General features: G+C 51.2%; 1 protein-coding gene and 1 long non-coding RNA gene across 2 annotated transcripts; one reads left to right on the top strand and one right to left on the bottom strand.

Annotated features, from left to right (window-relative positions):
- Positions 1-501: 501 nt before the first annotated feature.
- LOC139790955 (uncharacterized) lies at positions 502-4633 on the bottom strand. The gene is made up of 2 exons (XR_011723743.1): positions 4489-4633; positions 502-779 (listed from the first exon to the last, which is right to left on the bottom strand). It is a non-coding gene; the product is annotated as an uncharacterized lncRNA (long non-coding RNA).
- A 1030-nt stretch (positions 4634-5663) lies between these two features.
- Positions 5664-8643, top strand: CCDC87 (coiled-coil domain containing 87). Its single transcript, XM_071732729.1, has 3 exons — positions 5664-5670; positions 6407-6824; positions 7322-8643. The coding sequence occupies exons 1-3, from the start codon at positions 5664-5666 to the stop codon at positions 8616-8618; spliced, it is 1722 nt and encodes a 573-aa protein (XP_071588830.1). The 3' UTR covers positions 8619-8643.
- Positions 8644-16226: the final 7583 nt, after the last annotated feature.

Here is a 16226-nt window from a genome sequence, read left to right as displayed (position 1 = left end):
GGGGGAGGAGACACACAGGGGTGTGGCCAACCTCAGAGGCGTGGCCACACACAGGGCAGGCAGAGCCACTGCACCCCAGGGGGCGGAGACACTCGGGTGGGCACAGGACAAGTACAAGGAGCCCGGGACCGAAGCACAACACAGGCGGAGGCGCAGGGACACGGATGGGCGACGTGGACAAGGCTAGAAGGGGCATGGGGACACGATGCAGCTGGGACGGTGCATCACATGGAGCCTGGGGAGGGAGAACTAAATTACTTTGATACTGTTGAAACACAAAAATATTCACTTCTCATCTTACACATTTCCAGTCTCCGGTGAACTCCTCTGACCTATTTCGCATTTACGTACCCACACGGATATTGGAGTCACATTTGGTTTTATTTTTTATTTTCTTTCTCTTTTACATTTCTTCCTCTACAACACGAGGTTTTCCTTCGTAGTATTTTCAAGTCTTTTTAAATTAGGACACGATGGAAGACATGAAGGCACGGACCCCGATTGCTGTGCACAAGCAGAATTGCTTATTGTGTGGCTCGCAAGACTTACATAGTATCCCAATATCTATTGATTGATCTACAATTTACACCTCAAAATGCTCTTTCTACTAACATAAAACCTTATCAACCTGTTCCCACCGGAGGCAACGGACATAACATTGTCCAGATGGCAAATTCCCTAAGTTATTTACAGCTCTTTGTTCTTCTTCAGGGTCAGTGAGTGCCTGGGAATCTTCAGCACTCCTCTCTCCCACGCAGGCCTGCTCCTCTGCTGTTCTCCTACAAGGACACACAGATACGTTTATTTTTTGTATATGTTAAAGATATTTCTACTTAGATTTATCCTTCAAAATCCACTGCGTAGTACAAAACCTGGATGATGTAGCCTTGCCCTGGGAAAAGAGCAGCGATGTCACCAGGCATAAAGTGATGATGCCATAGGAAGGAGTCAACAACTGTACATGATGAAATCTATGGGGCACGCAGGCAATTGTGGGTCACGCTCACTGGAGCCTGGAGTAGCCAGTGGTCAAGCAGGCCAGGCCCCCTTGAACGCTGTGGGGCAGCAGCACCACAAATCTAACCCCAGTTCTGGGGGACAGAAAACAGTCAGGGATCCCCCTCTGTCCCACGGTGATCCAAAATGACCCCGACACAGCCTCACAAGTGCCCCCCAGCCCCAGAACCCCATACAGCCTAAGTGTCCCTCAGCCCACGTCTCACCCCACAGAGACCCCCAAGTAACCCCCAGCTCCACACTGCACCACAGTCACCCCACACACTACCTAAGGGTCACCTCCTGCCCCACAGTAACCCTCAAGTGCCCCACCTCAACCCTCCATCATTTTAGGGTCCCTCCCTCCCTCCTAGTGCCCCACAGACTACCGTTCCCTGAAGCACCTCACAACCACCAGCCAGGAGTCTTTCCCTGCCCCGCAGCATCTCCCAAGTACTTTTCGCACACACACACTTGAGGGTCCTTCACAGTGCCCTCCAGTATAAACCAGTACCTCATAGTGCCACTTTAGCCCCTCCCAGTACCCCACCCCTCTCCCAGTACAACCTATTAGCAAGAAGAACTAGGAAAGGTGGAGGGGGAAAAGGAGAAAATTGAAGGAAATTGGGAGGGACTGGGAAGAACTAAAACACACAGGGCCCTCACTAACCCTGGGGGACAGCTGGAAGGAAGTGCCAAACTGAAGGAATTGGGAGGGACTGGGAAAAGTGGGGAGAGACTGAGGGGAAACTGGATGGGACTGCAAAATAGACTGCAAGAAAATGGGATGGGGCAGGTCGGGGGGACCCATGGGGCACTGGGGGTCCACATGGAGCAGGTGGAGAGCACTATGGGGTAGATGGCAGTCCCTATGGGTCACTGCAGATCCTCGTGGGGCACGTGGGCATCCCTATGAGGATCTGGGGTGTAGTATGGGGTAACTAGGGGTCTCCATGGGGCAGTAAGGAGGCCCTATGGGGCACTGGAGTTCCTACAGGGCACTGAGAAGGCCCCTATAGGGTATTTAAGGGTCCCTATGAAGCAGGTAGACAGTACAATGGGTATTAAGGTCCTTATGGGGCAGTTAGGATGCCCTTTGGGCCACTCAGGTCTCTGTCGGGCAGGCAGGTGACCATATGGGGCAACGTGAGGCTCTCTATGGCACTGAGGGCTCTATAGGGCACTAGGATCCCCGTAGGGCAACTGGGTGGGCAACTGGGGCATTTAGTAGTTGCTATAGGGCTGTTCGGGGCCCTCATAGGGCACTGAAGTCCCCTGTGGGGCAGGTGCGGAGCACTATGGGGTAATGAGAACCACATGGGAAACTTCGGTGGCCCTATAGGGTGCTTAGAGGTTCTAAGGGCACTTGGAGGGGAAGGTCACAGTGGCCCTTTGTGGCACTGAGGCTCCCTATGGGTTTGTTGGGTGTTCCTTTGGAGGCAGTTAGGAGGCACTGTGGGGCACCAAGGGCTCTATAAGGCACTGGTGGGACCCTGTGGGCCAGCTAAAAAGCACTATGGCACACTGGGGTTTCCTATGGTGAAAGTGGGGGGCCCTATGGGGCACTGGTAATCACTATGGGGCAGCTGGAAGTCCCTATGAGGCAATTAGCAGGGCCTGAAAGGCAGAGAATTTCTACAGGGCATTTCTAGAGGGCATTATCAGGCACTGAAGGGTACTATGTAGCAGCTGAGGGGCCCTACAGAACACTGGAGGCTCTTACGGGGCTTTTTTTTTTGTGGAACCAGAGGCCCTGTGGGACAATAAGGGGGTCACCACAGCCAGCTGGAGAGCTCAATGGGGAATTAAGAGTCCCTATGGGGCTGTTAGAGGGCTCTTCAGGGTAATTATGGGTTGCTATGGAGTAGCTGAGGGATGCTATAGGACACTTAGGGGCTCTACTGTGCAGTCAAGAGGCCCTATAAGGAGTCAGGAGTAGTCAGGAGGCCCTGCGGGGCACTGGGGTTCATCACGGGGCATCCAGTAGTAGTATGGGGTATGCGGGGGGTTCTATGGGTCAACAGCAGATGCCTATGGGGGGCTGTTTGGAGCCCCATGGGGCACTGGGGGCCCTATCAGGCACCTGTGGGCTCTATGAGGCCAGTGAGGACCCTATTGGCCCTGGGAAGAGCCCTATGGGGAGCTGAGAGTCTCCATGAGGTATCAGGGGGCCCATAGGGGGCACTAAGGAGGCCCTATGGGGCACTGGGGGACTTAAAGGACAGGTGGGGAGCCCTGCTGGGTATTTAAGGTGCCCTGTGGGGCAGTGGGACCTCAGTAAGGCACTTGAGAACAGCACATCTGGGGCAAACAGAGGGTGCTATGGGGCGTTATGAGGCATTATAGGACAGTTGGGGGTCCCTATGGGGCACTGGGGGGTCCTACGGAGCATTTAGGGATTGCTATGTGGTATGTGGTAGCTGAGGGGTGCTATGGGGCATTTAGGGTTCCTTGCCCAGGTGGCCAAGAAGGCCAATGGCATCCTGGCCTGTATCAGGAACAGCATGGCCAGCAGGTCCAAGGAAGTGATTCTGCCCCTGTACTCAGCACTGGTGAGGCCACACCTCGAGTACTGTGTCCAGTTCTGGGCCCCTCAGTTTAGGAAGGATATCGAGGTGCTGGAGCAGGTCCAAAGGAGGGCAACTAGGCTGGTGAAGGGACTCGAGCACAGATCCTATGAGGAGAGGCTGAGGGAGCTGGGGCTGTTCAGCCTGGAGAAGAGGAGGCTCAGGGGAGACCTCATCACTCTCTACAACTACCTGAAAGGAGGTTGTAGCCAGGTGGGGGTTGGTCTCTTTTCCCAGGCAACCCTCAGCAAGACAAGAGGGCACGGTCTCAAGTTGTGCCAGGGGAGGTCTAGGTTGGACATTAGAAAGAATTTCTTTACTGAGAGGGTGATCAGACATTGGAATGGGCTGTCCAGGGAAGTGGTGGATTCTCCGTTCCTGGAGATATTTAAAAAGAGACTGGATGTGGCACTCAGTGCCATGGTCTAGTAACTGTAGCAGTAGTGGATCAAGGGTTGGACTTGATGATCTCTCAGGTCCCTTCCAACCCAGCCAATTCTATGATTCTATGGGACAGGTGGAGGGCGCTGAAGAGCGGCTAGGACACCATATTGAGTCGGTCTGAGGTGTCTATAGGGCACTAGGAGTCCCTATGGGAGAGATGCTATGGGTCAGTTGGGAAGCACCACGAGGGATGGGGCCCATCATGTGCTCACCCCCCTCTCCCCTTAATGCACTCTTTGTATACCACGTGGACACCTCCCCCACCCTTACTCTTACTGCACTTTTTCCACCCCGTGCTCATCTCTCCCCCCACTCCCCCCTTACTGCACTTTTTCCACCCCTTGCTTGCCTTCACACACACACACACACACACACACACACACACCCCACCTCCTGCTCTTGGATGCCGATGCTGGTGCCTTCTGTCCCTGTCTGTTCCCCACCCCAGCCTCACAACCACCCCCAGCCCCACAGAACTCACCCACGCCCGTGCGGCTGCGTCACCGGTGACGAGAAACCCCCGTCCAAGTTGTCGTCACTCTGCCGGGAGACGCCATTTTCTCTCCGGACGCCATTTTCTCTCTCTCTTCCCCCCCACTTTTTTCACCTCTGCCACCCCCACGCCCCCCTCCGGGACCCCCATGTCCGCGGATCCCTTCCGGCTGTTCCCGGCCCGCCTACCCCAAGCCCTGCCCTGCCCCCCAGACCCCCCTCCCCGTCCGCCATTTCCCCACCCGCCGCTCCCTGCCACTATTTTGTCTCCTCGTCAGCACTGTCGCTCCCTCACGCCGAGTCGCCACTGCTGCAAAGTTTCACGGCTTGCTGATTGGCCGCCCGACCCGGGGGGAAAGGCTTCCATTGGCTCAGTATGCCCAACCCACTTCCTGAGGCGATACATGCGCTGATTGGTCACTGCTTTCCCGACCCCGCTGCTCGCACCTGCTCCCTCCTTCTCCACCCTCCGGGGATGCTGATTGGCCAGCGGCACTGAGGCCGCTCTGCCACTGGCCAATGGGAGGGACATCACCAGCGCCCGCTCATTGGTCGCTGAGAAAAAACACAACAAAAGAAACAAAAGGAACAAAAAGGGGGCTGGGCGGAGGGCGCCCTTCCCTTGGTTAAAGGACTCAGGCGCCTTCCTCCTTTTAGAAGAAAGGTCGCCCCTTTCCCGTCTGTTACTAAGGACACGATGAACAAGTCAGGGGTTTATCAGGTACCCCTGATCGACTGCCCTGCATTTTAGGGTCCGCCCCTGCACCCTAGAACCCCACAGCCACCAGTGAGGCGTCTGCCCTTACCCCAGAGCACCTTCCACAAGTGCCCCCCCAGCACCAAGGGGTCGCCCCAGTTCAGCCGTAGCTGTAATTTCACCACCGGCAGCTTCTCCACCAGGTCCTGACACAGCGGCAGCTCCTGACCAGAGCCTACCAGTACACCTTGTATAGACCTGGTTCTCACGAGGAGATAACCAGGGGCCGTCCCTTCTCCTCCCCACCCCTCACGCTGGGCTCTTCCCTAGCGGCCTCTGCCCTCTCCTGCAGGCGCCTCCCTGCCCCACAGCCAACGCTGACCCTGCCGCAAGAGCCAGGAAGCCCAACACAAGGTCATCCGTTCTGCTGGGATTGATTATGGGATTATTTTTATAAAGTCAGCAGTATGAACAGTTAGGCTTACTGCTCTGAAAGAGCAAGCTCTGAAACGTCCCAGTGTCCCAAACTGTGCTAACAGGGCCTTCAAACGCAAGCACGTTCCAAACACTGCAGAAGAAAACTACACCTTTAGAAATAATTCTTACCTTCTGATTCTCTACTTAATACCAGAAACAACTGAGAAGCAATTCATGGAAAAAACACCAGCTCATTGTTCATCCTGCTTAAAAACCTGCAACACAGTTAAAGCACTGGACATCACCAGACAAAACAAATCATGATGGTTCAAGTGTTTCAATAGGAAAATTAGGATTGAGAATATTTAGAAACAGAAAACCTGTTGATAGGAGTAGCTTGTGTCAACCCACTCGATTTAAAAAATCTTATTTACTTCTTTTGCTTTTAACTTGATAGTTTGATGTAGGCAATGTTCATTCCCAAACTGCCAGCGTAGCAGTGGGGTAGGAGCAGATGTGGCAAGAAGAGCTCGGGCAAGGTCACCTGTGTAGCAAAAGATGAATTGTTCGGGGGGAAGAGGCTTCATGTAGAAATACACTTCAGTGCCAAAATGCACCAGCACCGTTCAGCACAGATTTTACAGTGCCCCCTAAACTCTTATCAATCACAAAAAGACTTTTTGCCTCCCCAGCTGACACTGAAGTGCGTTTTAAAACAGCTCTAGAATTCCTTCACATCAGCAGAAATTCACATCAGCGGGAACCCGTGACAGGACGGGTCTGTTCCCCCCAGCCACGGCACTCCCCGCCGGCTCGCCCCCCCGCCGCTCCCACCCCTCTCCTCGCCCCGAAGGCGGGAGGGGCGGCGGAGCGACCACAGCCGGCGCCCCCCCGCCGAGCTGGCGTTCCGCGCTCTGCCCGCCGGCTCCGCCAACAGCGGCAGAGGCAGCAGAAACGGACACCGCGGATCCATACCGGGTGAGAGGCAACCGCCCGAGAGCAGCGCCGCCACGACACCGGAAGAGGCGCGGCTTCCCGCAGGCGGAAGTGACGCCTTCGGTTCAGAAAGCGTTGCTGCGGGTGCGCGGCTGCCCGGAGCTGCCTGCCGGTTCCCGGGTACCGGCTTCTGACAGTACTGCGCATGCGTCCAGCCTGGGTGCCAGCGCTCGCGCACCGAGCTGCAGGTGGAGCTGTCGCCACTGCGCGGGGCAGTAAGCGCCGGGGAAAAAACTCAAAACCTCAAAAAAAACAGAACAAGGAAAATGAAGGATCCAGACGCCTGGGAGAGGGGACCCAAGAGTCGGGGAATGGAGGACCCAGGCGTCCGAGAAAGGGGGGGGGACACACCATGGGGAGCTGCAGGACGATTGAGAGGGGGAGGGGACGCATTCCCTCCCTCAAACTCTAATCTCGCGGGGAGACTGGAGGGTGCTTGCGGGGGGACAACCAACTCTATCTCCAAAGCCTCGAAATCCCGGAGGGCGGGGCTGCAGGGCATTTGCGAGGGGGGTATGGCGTTCCTCTTCCCCTTGATGCCCCCCCATTACCCTCCAAAACACCATAGGGGTCTTTCAGGGCACTTGGATGGGCGCTCATATTACACACTCCCCAGCCCCCCAAATGCCCCATGAGGGTTGTTGAAGGGGGCTGCAGCATGCTAGGCTGATCTACCTCTCTTCCCCCCCCTCCCCTTTCACTTTCCCAACAGCCCAGAACCCCCTGGAGTGACCAGCACCCGCAGCCCGGAGCCCTGGGCCTTACCCAGCACCAGGATGCACCGCTCATGCCAACTACCAGGGGGGCCAGGGGTCCTGCTCCCCCCCTGCTGCTTCTCTCTGGTGGTACCAGACCACGAAATTCCTCTGGTGATGGCAGGTGTGCGGCAGCACGCAGCTGGTGAGGGCCGCAGCACCAGGCACCGCCTGCTGCAGCTTGCCAGTAACTGTCCGGCAATGCCATGCCAGGAGGTCCCGTTGTTTTCCCACCCCGTTCCGCAGTATGGCACTGCCAAACCCCCCCCCGGAGCCTCTGCCATGGGACTGACCCTGCAGCCGTACCCGTCACTGTGCTGGGATGCTTATGAAGATGTTGAGCAAGAGCCCTCAGAACTACTGGAACTGTACCAGGAACTGAGCCCGGAGCTTCTCACCGAGGGGCTGCAGTTCCCCCCAGACACCCTGGTGGAGCCGGCTGCTCCCACAGCTGATCTGCTCCCCCTGGGACACCAAAATGCCAGGGTGCAGCCATCACCATGGCAGCAGCAAAGCCTCTTTGCTGATTACCTACAGTACATAGCGGCAACTAGCTCTGACTTCCTCGGGGCCATTTTCCATCTCAACACCAACACAGAGAAGCCAGTGCTGGAACATCATCGGGAGCCAGCACTGGCACCAAGACCAAAAGCACCGGCACCGAAACCAGCACCAGCACCAGCAGAACCATACGAGAGGGGGTTGTGGAAGCCGGTAATCCCACAGCCAGTGCCGATGGGGCTTCAGCAACGTTTGCACCGTCTGTGGATGGCGCTGAGGGTCCCGGTTTGGGACCAGCTGGCGATGGCAGTGAAATACAGCACTTGGACAGGCTGGCCACAGTTACCAGCGGCATTGGAAGTTTGGGAAGTGGCGACCAGTGACATCCTGCAGCGGGAGCATCTCTTGGCACAACTGGAGAGGCTGGAAGAAGGGGGCTCTGACCCTTCGCGCCTGTTCCGCACTGGCGCGGCGTCGGCACAGCGTCGCACCACTGAGGCCAGCAGTCGCCAGCACCTTTGGGCTGCCCTGGCCAGTGTTGAGGCGCGGCTTCGGGTGACGCTGCGGCAGCTGCAGGAGGGATTCGGGGACACGGTGACGCTGCAGGGACGTCCCTATGCCCCCCACGCCCGGAGAGATATGGTGGAGATGCTTTACTGGCTGCAGCAGTGCCGGCGGGCAGAGGCGCTGCGTGGGGCTCTGAGGAGGCCGTGGGACCTCTGCTGCACCCCCCAGCCAATACCGATGCCTTAATAAACTGCAACAACCGGAAAAGAAATATTTACTCACCCCAAAATGAGCACCAGGGAGGATGGGGGCCATGGTGGCACCTGGGAGAGGGCTGGTACCCCCCACACACCTTGTCCTTGTGTGGGGCTATGGGTCTTGCTCTTGTAGGGGGTGGGGGAAAACCCCTAAAAAAAGAAGTCCTCCCCTCCCCCCAAAATGGGGTCAGGGGCCCCTCAAAAGGGACTGAGTTCCCACAGAGCCCCTCCAGAAGGGATAAAGCCACTCCCAAAATGGGTCTCACACACCCAAGAGGAAGAGTCCCCCCAAAGGGACAGGGCATCCTCAACAAGGCTCAGAGCCCCACTTCCCCCCCTCCTAAATGGCTTAGAGGCCCCCACACACACACAGAGCACAAAGCCCCCAATATGGTCAGAGAACACTCCAGAGACTCAGAAACCCCTGGATTGGGGTGGGATGTCATGTCTGAGGCCCCTCCCCAGACCTGCTGGACAATTACAGCCTGCACGGAGGTTGGGGACTCAGGGGGCGCCTTGGGCAGTTGGATGCAGCAGTGGAAGGCAATGTTGTGCATTATATTGCACGTGGAAAAGATATGCCAGACCCTGGGGGGCAAACATATTGGAGGTGCCCTAAAATCACAGTGGCATAAGAGAGGTGGTCAGGCGAGAGGTGGGGAGGGTCTGCAACATAAAAGAGGCGCCAGGGCGCCAGCGAGAGCCAGGATTCACGGCAGCTCTTGCTCTTAGTGCAGCTGGGAGAATTCGCCAGCTTCTTCCTCCTTCCTCCCTGCCATAGCTGTCTCCAATCTAAGAGAACATGTGGGAGTTTCAGGGCTCTTAGGAAACAGGATTCCTCCACTCAACGCCGGGCAGATAACCCCCACCTGCCTGAGGCAGTGCTTTCAAGGACATTCCCGGGAGAGGGAGGGGATGAGCGCGGCCCCTGGCAGAGGTGAAGCAGCAGTCCTGACCGTTCTTACTACAGCTCTCCCTGGCCCCAGCCCCTCCTTCCACAGCGGCTTCTGGACACTCATCAAGATCCCCGGGGCAGGGCCTGGGGCACAGGCCGCAGGGGAAGGTCTGGGGGCAGCTGCACGGAGCGACCAGGGCCGGGGCAGAGCCGGGAGGAGCTCCGGACAGGAAGGGAGATGCCCAGCGCCTGGGGGGTGTCCGGCTCCTTCCCCTCGCCCCTTCTGCCGAGTGGCTGGCCGGGGCTGCCCTAACCCGGGGTACAGGCCTCTGCCGCAGCGGGCGGCTTAAAGCCCCACCGGCCTGCAGGCTGCCCGGAGACACGCGCACCGGCGCCGCTGCCGGGCGCGCTGAAGGGGCTGGAGCCGGGGCCCGCCCGCCGGGCTGCTGTTAACGCGCTTTGCCCGCACTTGCTGTGTTGCCCTGACGGGAGGCAGCAGCCCGGAGGCACCAACTGTCGGGTACCGGCGGACGGCACCACGGCGCACGTTTCCACCTCGGTACCAGCTTGGGGCCGGCGGGCGGCAGCCGCGAGCGCTGCCCAGCGCGGCCCGAGGTGGGAGAGACAAAGAGAAAGGGAGGAGATGGCACCAACAGAGACCTCGCTGCATTGTGAAAGAAAAAGTCGTCACCTGAAGCACACCAGAAAGCAGTGGTGATGAGGCAGAGTCTGTTCAGCAAGTCTGCAGATGACACAAAACCGGAGGAGCGACTGATAAGCCAGAGTACCATGCTGCCATCTAGAGGGACTTCAACAGGCTATCGAAACAGACTGACATGGACCTCATTAAGTTCAACAAGAGGTTTAACTGTCAGCCTGCTTTTTCCTTTACTGATAGATTCGGTGCTGTTATTTGAGGAATAACCCTGATCTCACCTGTCTGTACTTCTGCCCTACACCTAGACTAGTGCCCTGCAAGAAACCATCAGCTCTCAAGTACCCCACCATCTAAACAGTGGCAATGCATCATGCCAGCACGGTCTCAAACCAACACCTCAGACCTGAGACCACAGAAAGGACCACTGGCTGGCACAGGGGAAGGTTACTGCAATGATCCTAACCAGCAGACTAATGTACAGCTGAGGAGTTAGTGATGAACATCAGAGTTAACCTGAGAAGGCACACGCCTCTGCTGTGCTGGGTACATCTATGGCTTGGCCTTTAGGCATGTGTTTGGCTGCACATGCATCATGGTCACAGTATAGACTTAGCTGACTAATTGTGACATAGAAGCCTGCAGGCAGTTTCACTTGTCACTGATTACATGTATTTATCTTACACTGAAGCAGCAGGTTCTGGATGAATACTCTTGTCTGACAGCAAAAGGCTGAATAGAATCAGGCCTTACAAGAAAATCCTGTAAAAGCTCTGAAGACCAAGAGGTTAACAGAACCTTCTGACAGACTTGAACTGCATTGTGACCGTATGTAAGAATGAACCCATAGTTCGATCCACTGTACTAAACCACACTTCCACAGAATATACTTGCAACACAGTGAGCACTATATCTCCATTACAGACAACTACGATAAATTTATGGTCATCTCCGCTCTGTGGGCAAATAGCCAGAGCTAGTGACACATGTAACCACCAACCAATCTTTCCTTAAGAGAAGTGGTACCTGCTGACAGATGTGTTTGTGGCAACCGATAACAACATTCCTGCAGTTGCTAATACCACTTCAAAAGCCTTTTCCTCTGTCCAGTAAATCCCACATTAAAGACTGGCCTAAACTCACAGAGTTGCCAGAACAAGGGTTAAATACTGCAGCTGTGAAAATACCATTTATTTATGAAAAATAGACTGGGGTCTTCGGCTTATTACTGACACGATAAACATTTGCAGTACGAGGCACATCAAGCAAAGATCATCTTCAGACTGCTCAGAAAGCAGCATTCAGCAAAGACAGGGGAAGAAAAACCCTGGCCTTAAAAAATACTAAGCATGGGAGGAGAAACTCAGCGGCAAGGAAAAATACTAACCAAGAAAGTGACACAAACAGGGTTTTGCATCTCTTCTTGGGGGACAACACAAGTGACCCAAGTCAAACACCCTGCTGGTAAGTCCTAGTGACAGAACAGTGTGCCAGAGAGCAGAGTTAGGTCCAGGTTCCTGCTGCCCACAGGCAGAAGAGCAGGAGATACTGATGCAAGGAACATATTAGTTTGGCTAAAGACAGATACATCAGGAAACAGGGCTTGAAGCCAGTGTCACAAGCATGAATCAAGCCACAGTGTAAGGTAACTCAACCTGGGCACTGGAAACAATGCTGTAGTGGCAGACTGCGCTGACATAGGAGACAGATGATGACAGCAGCTTCAGACTGCCCCACCTCAAGCGCCTGTCGTAACAGTTGGGTTGCACATCAGAGTGTGTATGGGTGCTGCACGTGGCTGGCAGGTTGCTTTTGGGTGCCTGAGGTGACAGCAGAAGCAATGTGAAAAAAACTGGCCCACAATCCTGGACAATCCTGAAATCAAGAATGAAAATATTCCTGTTGAATAACGTTCCTATGTCCCAACATCCTGGATCATTCAAAGGCTGAAACATAGCAACATAACAGATGCTGAGAAGGCACAAAATATTCCAATGCATGCGGTTTGATGTTATAATGGACACATTTAAGTGTTTGTCAGTGAATGTATTCATAGCAAAATCTGCCATGTGAAATGTATTTAGAAGAATTAGAAATGCTGCAGTGGACTCCCAACAGAAAATTGCGAAAAGCAGATAGAGGAAAAACAACATTCAAAACGTGCACGACTTACGCCCTTTGAAGACTCTCCCTCAGGGGACCGGGGGCATTATTTTACTGGTTTGATCTGATACTGAATGTCTGGCAACACAGAAGGGACGGGAATAACTTCAGTGGTTGCCCTCACATGAGAGTGCACGATTGCTTGTCCACGTTTATTCATAATCTACTTGAGAAGTGAAGTAGGGTCACCTGGTGGTGCCAGGAAGTGGTACCAGATGATCTGTACAAATACTGCGAGCTCGCCTATTTGGCTGAGATAACAGTGCTGTTTTACAGGAGGTTTACTCCTATAAATGGTGTGACTGAATTATTTAGCACTTAGCTTTAGAGAAGTTGGAATGGTTAATAACTTTGTTGCTGCACACTGTTGTGCTAATTGCTCCTGCTATAGTCCAGCACATTTCAGAAGACTGCGTGCTGGAAGGCAATAAAAACAAGTTTCTGCCCCACTAAGCTCACCACAGTACAGCCAAAGGTCTAAGTACCAATAATGCCTATGGAGACAAGGGTAAGAAATGCACTTAGACCAGAAACTGAAATCAAGATCTGTCACAAATGTTACATGACCCTGGAAACATTTTTTTCCTTCACAATGATCAGAGAAAGACATATTTATATTAGGAATTATGACAGTCGGTATGACTGCTTCCTTATATGGCAACCAGTACAATTGCAAAGCTTAAAGACAAAGGTAAAATGTCATAGTTCTTAAATTACTAAAACTCCTGATACTGCTGTTATCAGTCTGGTTAATCTGGTGTATGTATAAGTTTTTCTTCATTTGTTTTCTTATCCCTCAAAAATTAATCATTAGATTTGCAGACAGAGGTATTAGCCTGCATTAAACCCATTGCAATAGCAACTGGTAATTGGTGTAAAAAGAAAACACAAAAAACAAACAAAAAACCCAAAACAAAACAGACAGGCTTTTGAACACTCAGAGGCCTTCATGATGTCCAAAATAGATGTGCAGGCCTAAATAAAATTAGGTGAGCTAAATACAACTAGAATGCAATTGCCCAGAGTTTAGCTAGGAGCATATCAGTTAGATTGTCTTTGAAACAGACGTTATTAAGGGGATAAGAGAGGAGACAGTGTTAGGGAAGAGAAACGAGCAGTTTGTTGGTGACAGAACAGAGAGGTTAGTGGATAGGTATATAGTATGATATGCCACAAAACCAGAAAGGCTATTGAGTCCACAGTTTTATTTGAGACTGAAGAAGGGCTCATGTGTCCAAAAGTTTATCTACTTTCTCTGACTAAATCAGTTGGTCTAGTAAGACCTCTGCCTACAAATTCTGTTTCCTGTGTCCTACTCTTGTCCACGGTCATGTTTCACCGTCACATACATCAAAGCAAGTAGAATTCCACAGATCACTCTCCATTAAACTAAAACCAGCACTAACCCTCTCTTTGTACCAGCCATGATTAGTTCTGAAGGCAGATTTGGACACTGAGATCTTTAAAAGAGTGACAAGCAGTTACAAGACAAACATTATACATATTTCCCTATCAGTGTTGTTTAATATGAACAGTTTTTAAAAAGCTAGATTAAATTTTAAAGAAGCCTACCATAATCTATTCACTTCTGGTCCTGTCCATCTCTCTTTATGATCTTTATAGTTTAATGACCACGTTCCCCAGCATGACTCTGCAGTGCATAAGTCTCCTACCAATTATCTGGTATCTCCCAATCTTTTCTCCTATCATACATACTCCAAATCACTACTCCTGCTGCTGTCTCACTTCTTGACCTTTTTTCAATTCTTCTGGGCCAGTGTACAGCTTTGATCTGTCTTAATTCTCCAAGTTCAGTTATGAAGCAATACAAAACTTAACAGGAAAACAGTGTATAAATAGTAATCATTAGGAAAATGCAGCACCCTCTCCTTCATTTCCCTTACTCCAGAATATAACTGTGTCATCTCTAATCCAACTAATCACAAAAGGGTCTCCTTCAAGATCTTCATGTAATATTTCATGTCTACCAGTGGCTCTAAATATATCTAAAATGCCAGAAGAAAAAAGCACATTAATTTAAGTGAACCTATGGACATTAAATATGCCGAGGCTGAAGAAGGTAGTGAAACCAAAATATCTTCTACTACATTTTTCATAATTGTTACTGGCTTCATAAAGAGATGTTTGCTCTCAGCTTGCCTTTTCGTGATTGAAATACATTTTCTCAACATGTATCCACATAAGTGATACTGTGCTTTATCCAAATGGGCCTCCGGAACATAAGCCATATCAATGTTAAGTGCTTAATAACTACCGGCTAAATCCTATGATCTCTCAGCTGGGCTATTATAGCCATTAAACTTTTAAATAAAACAATTTTCTACTTATGTACAAGTGGGGTGGTTTTATTTTTTTTAAGCAAGAATCATATCACAAGTAACTCTGTACTACAGCTTTTGCAAAAGCTATAAATTATATATATATAGATGAAAAATAATGGCTGGGAATTCATACCTACAAAAGTTTCGTGCCTCTTGTAGCAGAGAACATAGCAACAAAATCCAGAAACTTTGTAGCACTTTGTGATCTAAAATATTAATCCTTTATAAATAATTATTATTAAAAGAATATGTAAGATGCCTTAAATTAAAAAAAAACACAACCAACCGAACAAGATGCCTTGCCTTCCCTGAAACACTAGATCCACCACTTTAAGCTGGGCTTCTCCATAAGATACTGGGGAACACAGAATGGGAATGGTCTATAGGGTTAGTGTTTAGTGCTGACAAAATGTTTAAGTTAACCAGTGGTGTTCATTTCATAGGATGTTATAGTCAGAAGCACTGCAGGGCTTCTAAGTGTTTTACAAATTTATGGAAAATAAAAATACAGCCACAGAAATAGTACAGAAAAATTCTTAAGGTTCAAAACCCACTCAAACCCACCTGCTTCAGATCCCAGGTGCCAGCCACAACAGCTATGTCAGTGTAAGCTGCTATAACAAACGGTCCACAGGCAATGGGCTGCATCAAAATACAGTCACTAGCAAAAGGATCAGAAAGAATGAAATGGAGCATAGGCCTTCTTATTATGTCAGTCATGGCTTTTAAAACAAACCAAGTGTCTATTCATCCCTAATTAGTACTGGCTATAATTAAATTTGTCTTCCTATGAACAACTAATGTAAAGAATGCAGGGCATGGGTAACGTGATTGCTGCTGCCCAGCCCGGTGAACAGAACTGCTGCATCTGCATTGTGAACAATCTGGAAGCTGTGGGGAAACATTGATGAAAATCCTGATAAAAGACAATGAAAAAATAACCAGACTGTACAGTGAGAAAAGCATGAGATGTTGTTTCAGTGTTTGTACAGGATAATTAATGCTATAGTCTGTGTGAACTATGCAGCTATAAAATCATCACTCAGCCATGCCTGATATATGGGGACCAATTCAGAAGAGAAGGCATTGCCAAACTAATTATGCCCAGCTTCCTACTACAGCCTCAGATGATTTTTAAGAAACCCACTGCGTATACTTCAAGGTAACCACATTTGACAACTCTTGTAAATATGATAGAGTAAACTGAAGTATCAACCTTTTAACATGAGGATATTTACTTGGAATGAGACACCCAAGATAGCAAGCGTATCCAGCACAGACAACACGGATACTGTAAATATTACACAGCAAGAAGTTCGACTTTTAACAGAAAAACACTCATCTCTTAAGTGGAATTTACAGCACACATCAACCAGGGTTAATGAGTCAGACTGACTCAGTTAGCACTCCTGTAACTGTATACCAGATACGTTTCTGTTTATATCTAGCCTAAGTATTTTTCAGTGCTGGGACAAGACCTGTCCTTCAGTATTTGTAACACCAGTTTATGCAGTTTAACATCTATGGACCATTTTGCACTGC

This window comes from Heliangelus exortis, unplaced genomic scaffold, assembly GCF_036169615.1.
Source record: "Heliangelus exortis unplaced genomic scaffold, bHelExo1.hap1 Scaffold_70, whole genome shotgun sequence".
In the NCBI taxonomy this organism is placed as follows: Eukaryota; Metazoa; Chordata; class Aves; order Apodiformes; family Trochilidae; genus Heliangelus; species Heliangelus exortis.
The sequence above is the reverse complement of the archived record's forward strand: the minus strand, read 5'-3'. Positions and strand labels throughout refer to the sequence as shown.

What these genes read in the sequence shown, in the direction of transcription:
- CCDC87 (XM_071732729.1), top strand. An exon ending in TGTCGCCACTGCGCGGGGCA is followed by an intron (nt 6,825 to 7,321) that starts GTAAGCGCCGGG and finishes CTTTCCCAACAG; the next exon opens with CCCAGAACCCCCTGGAGTGA.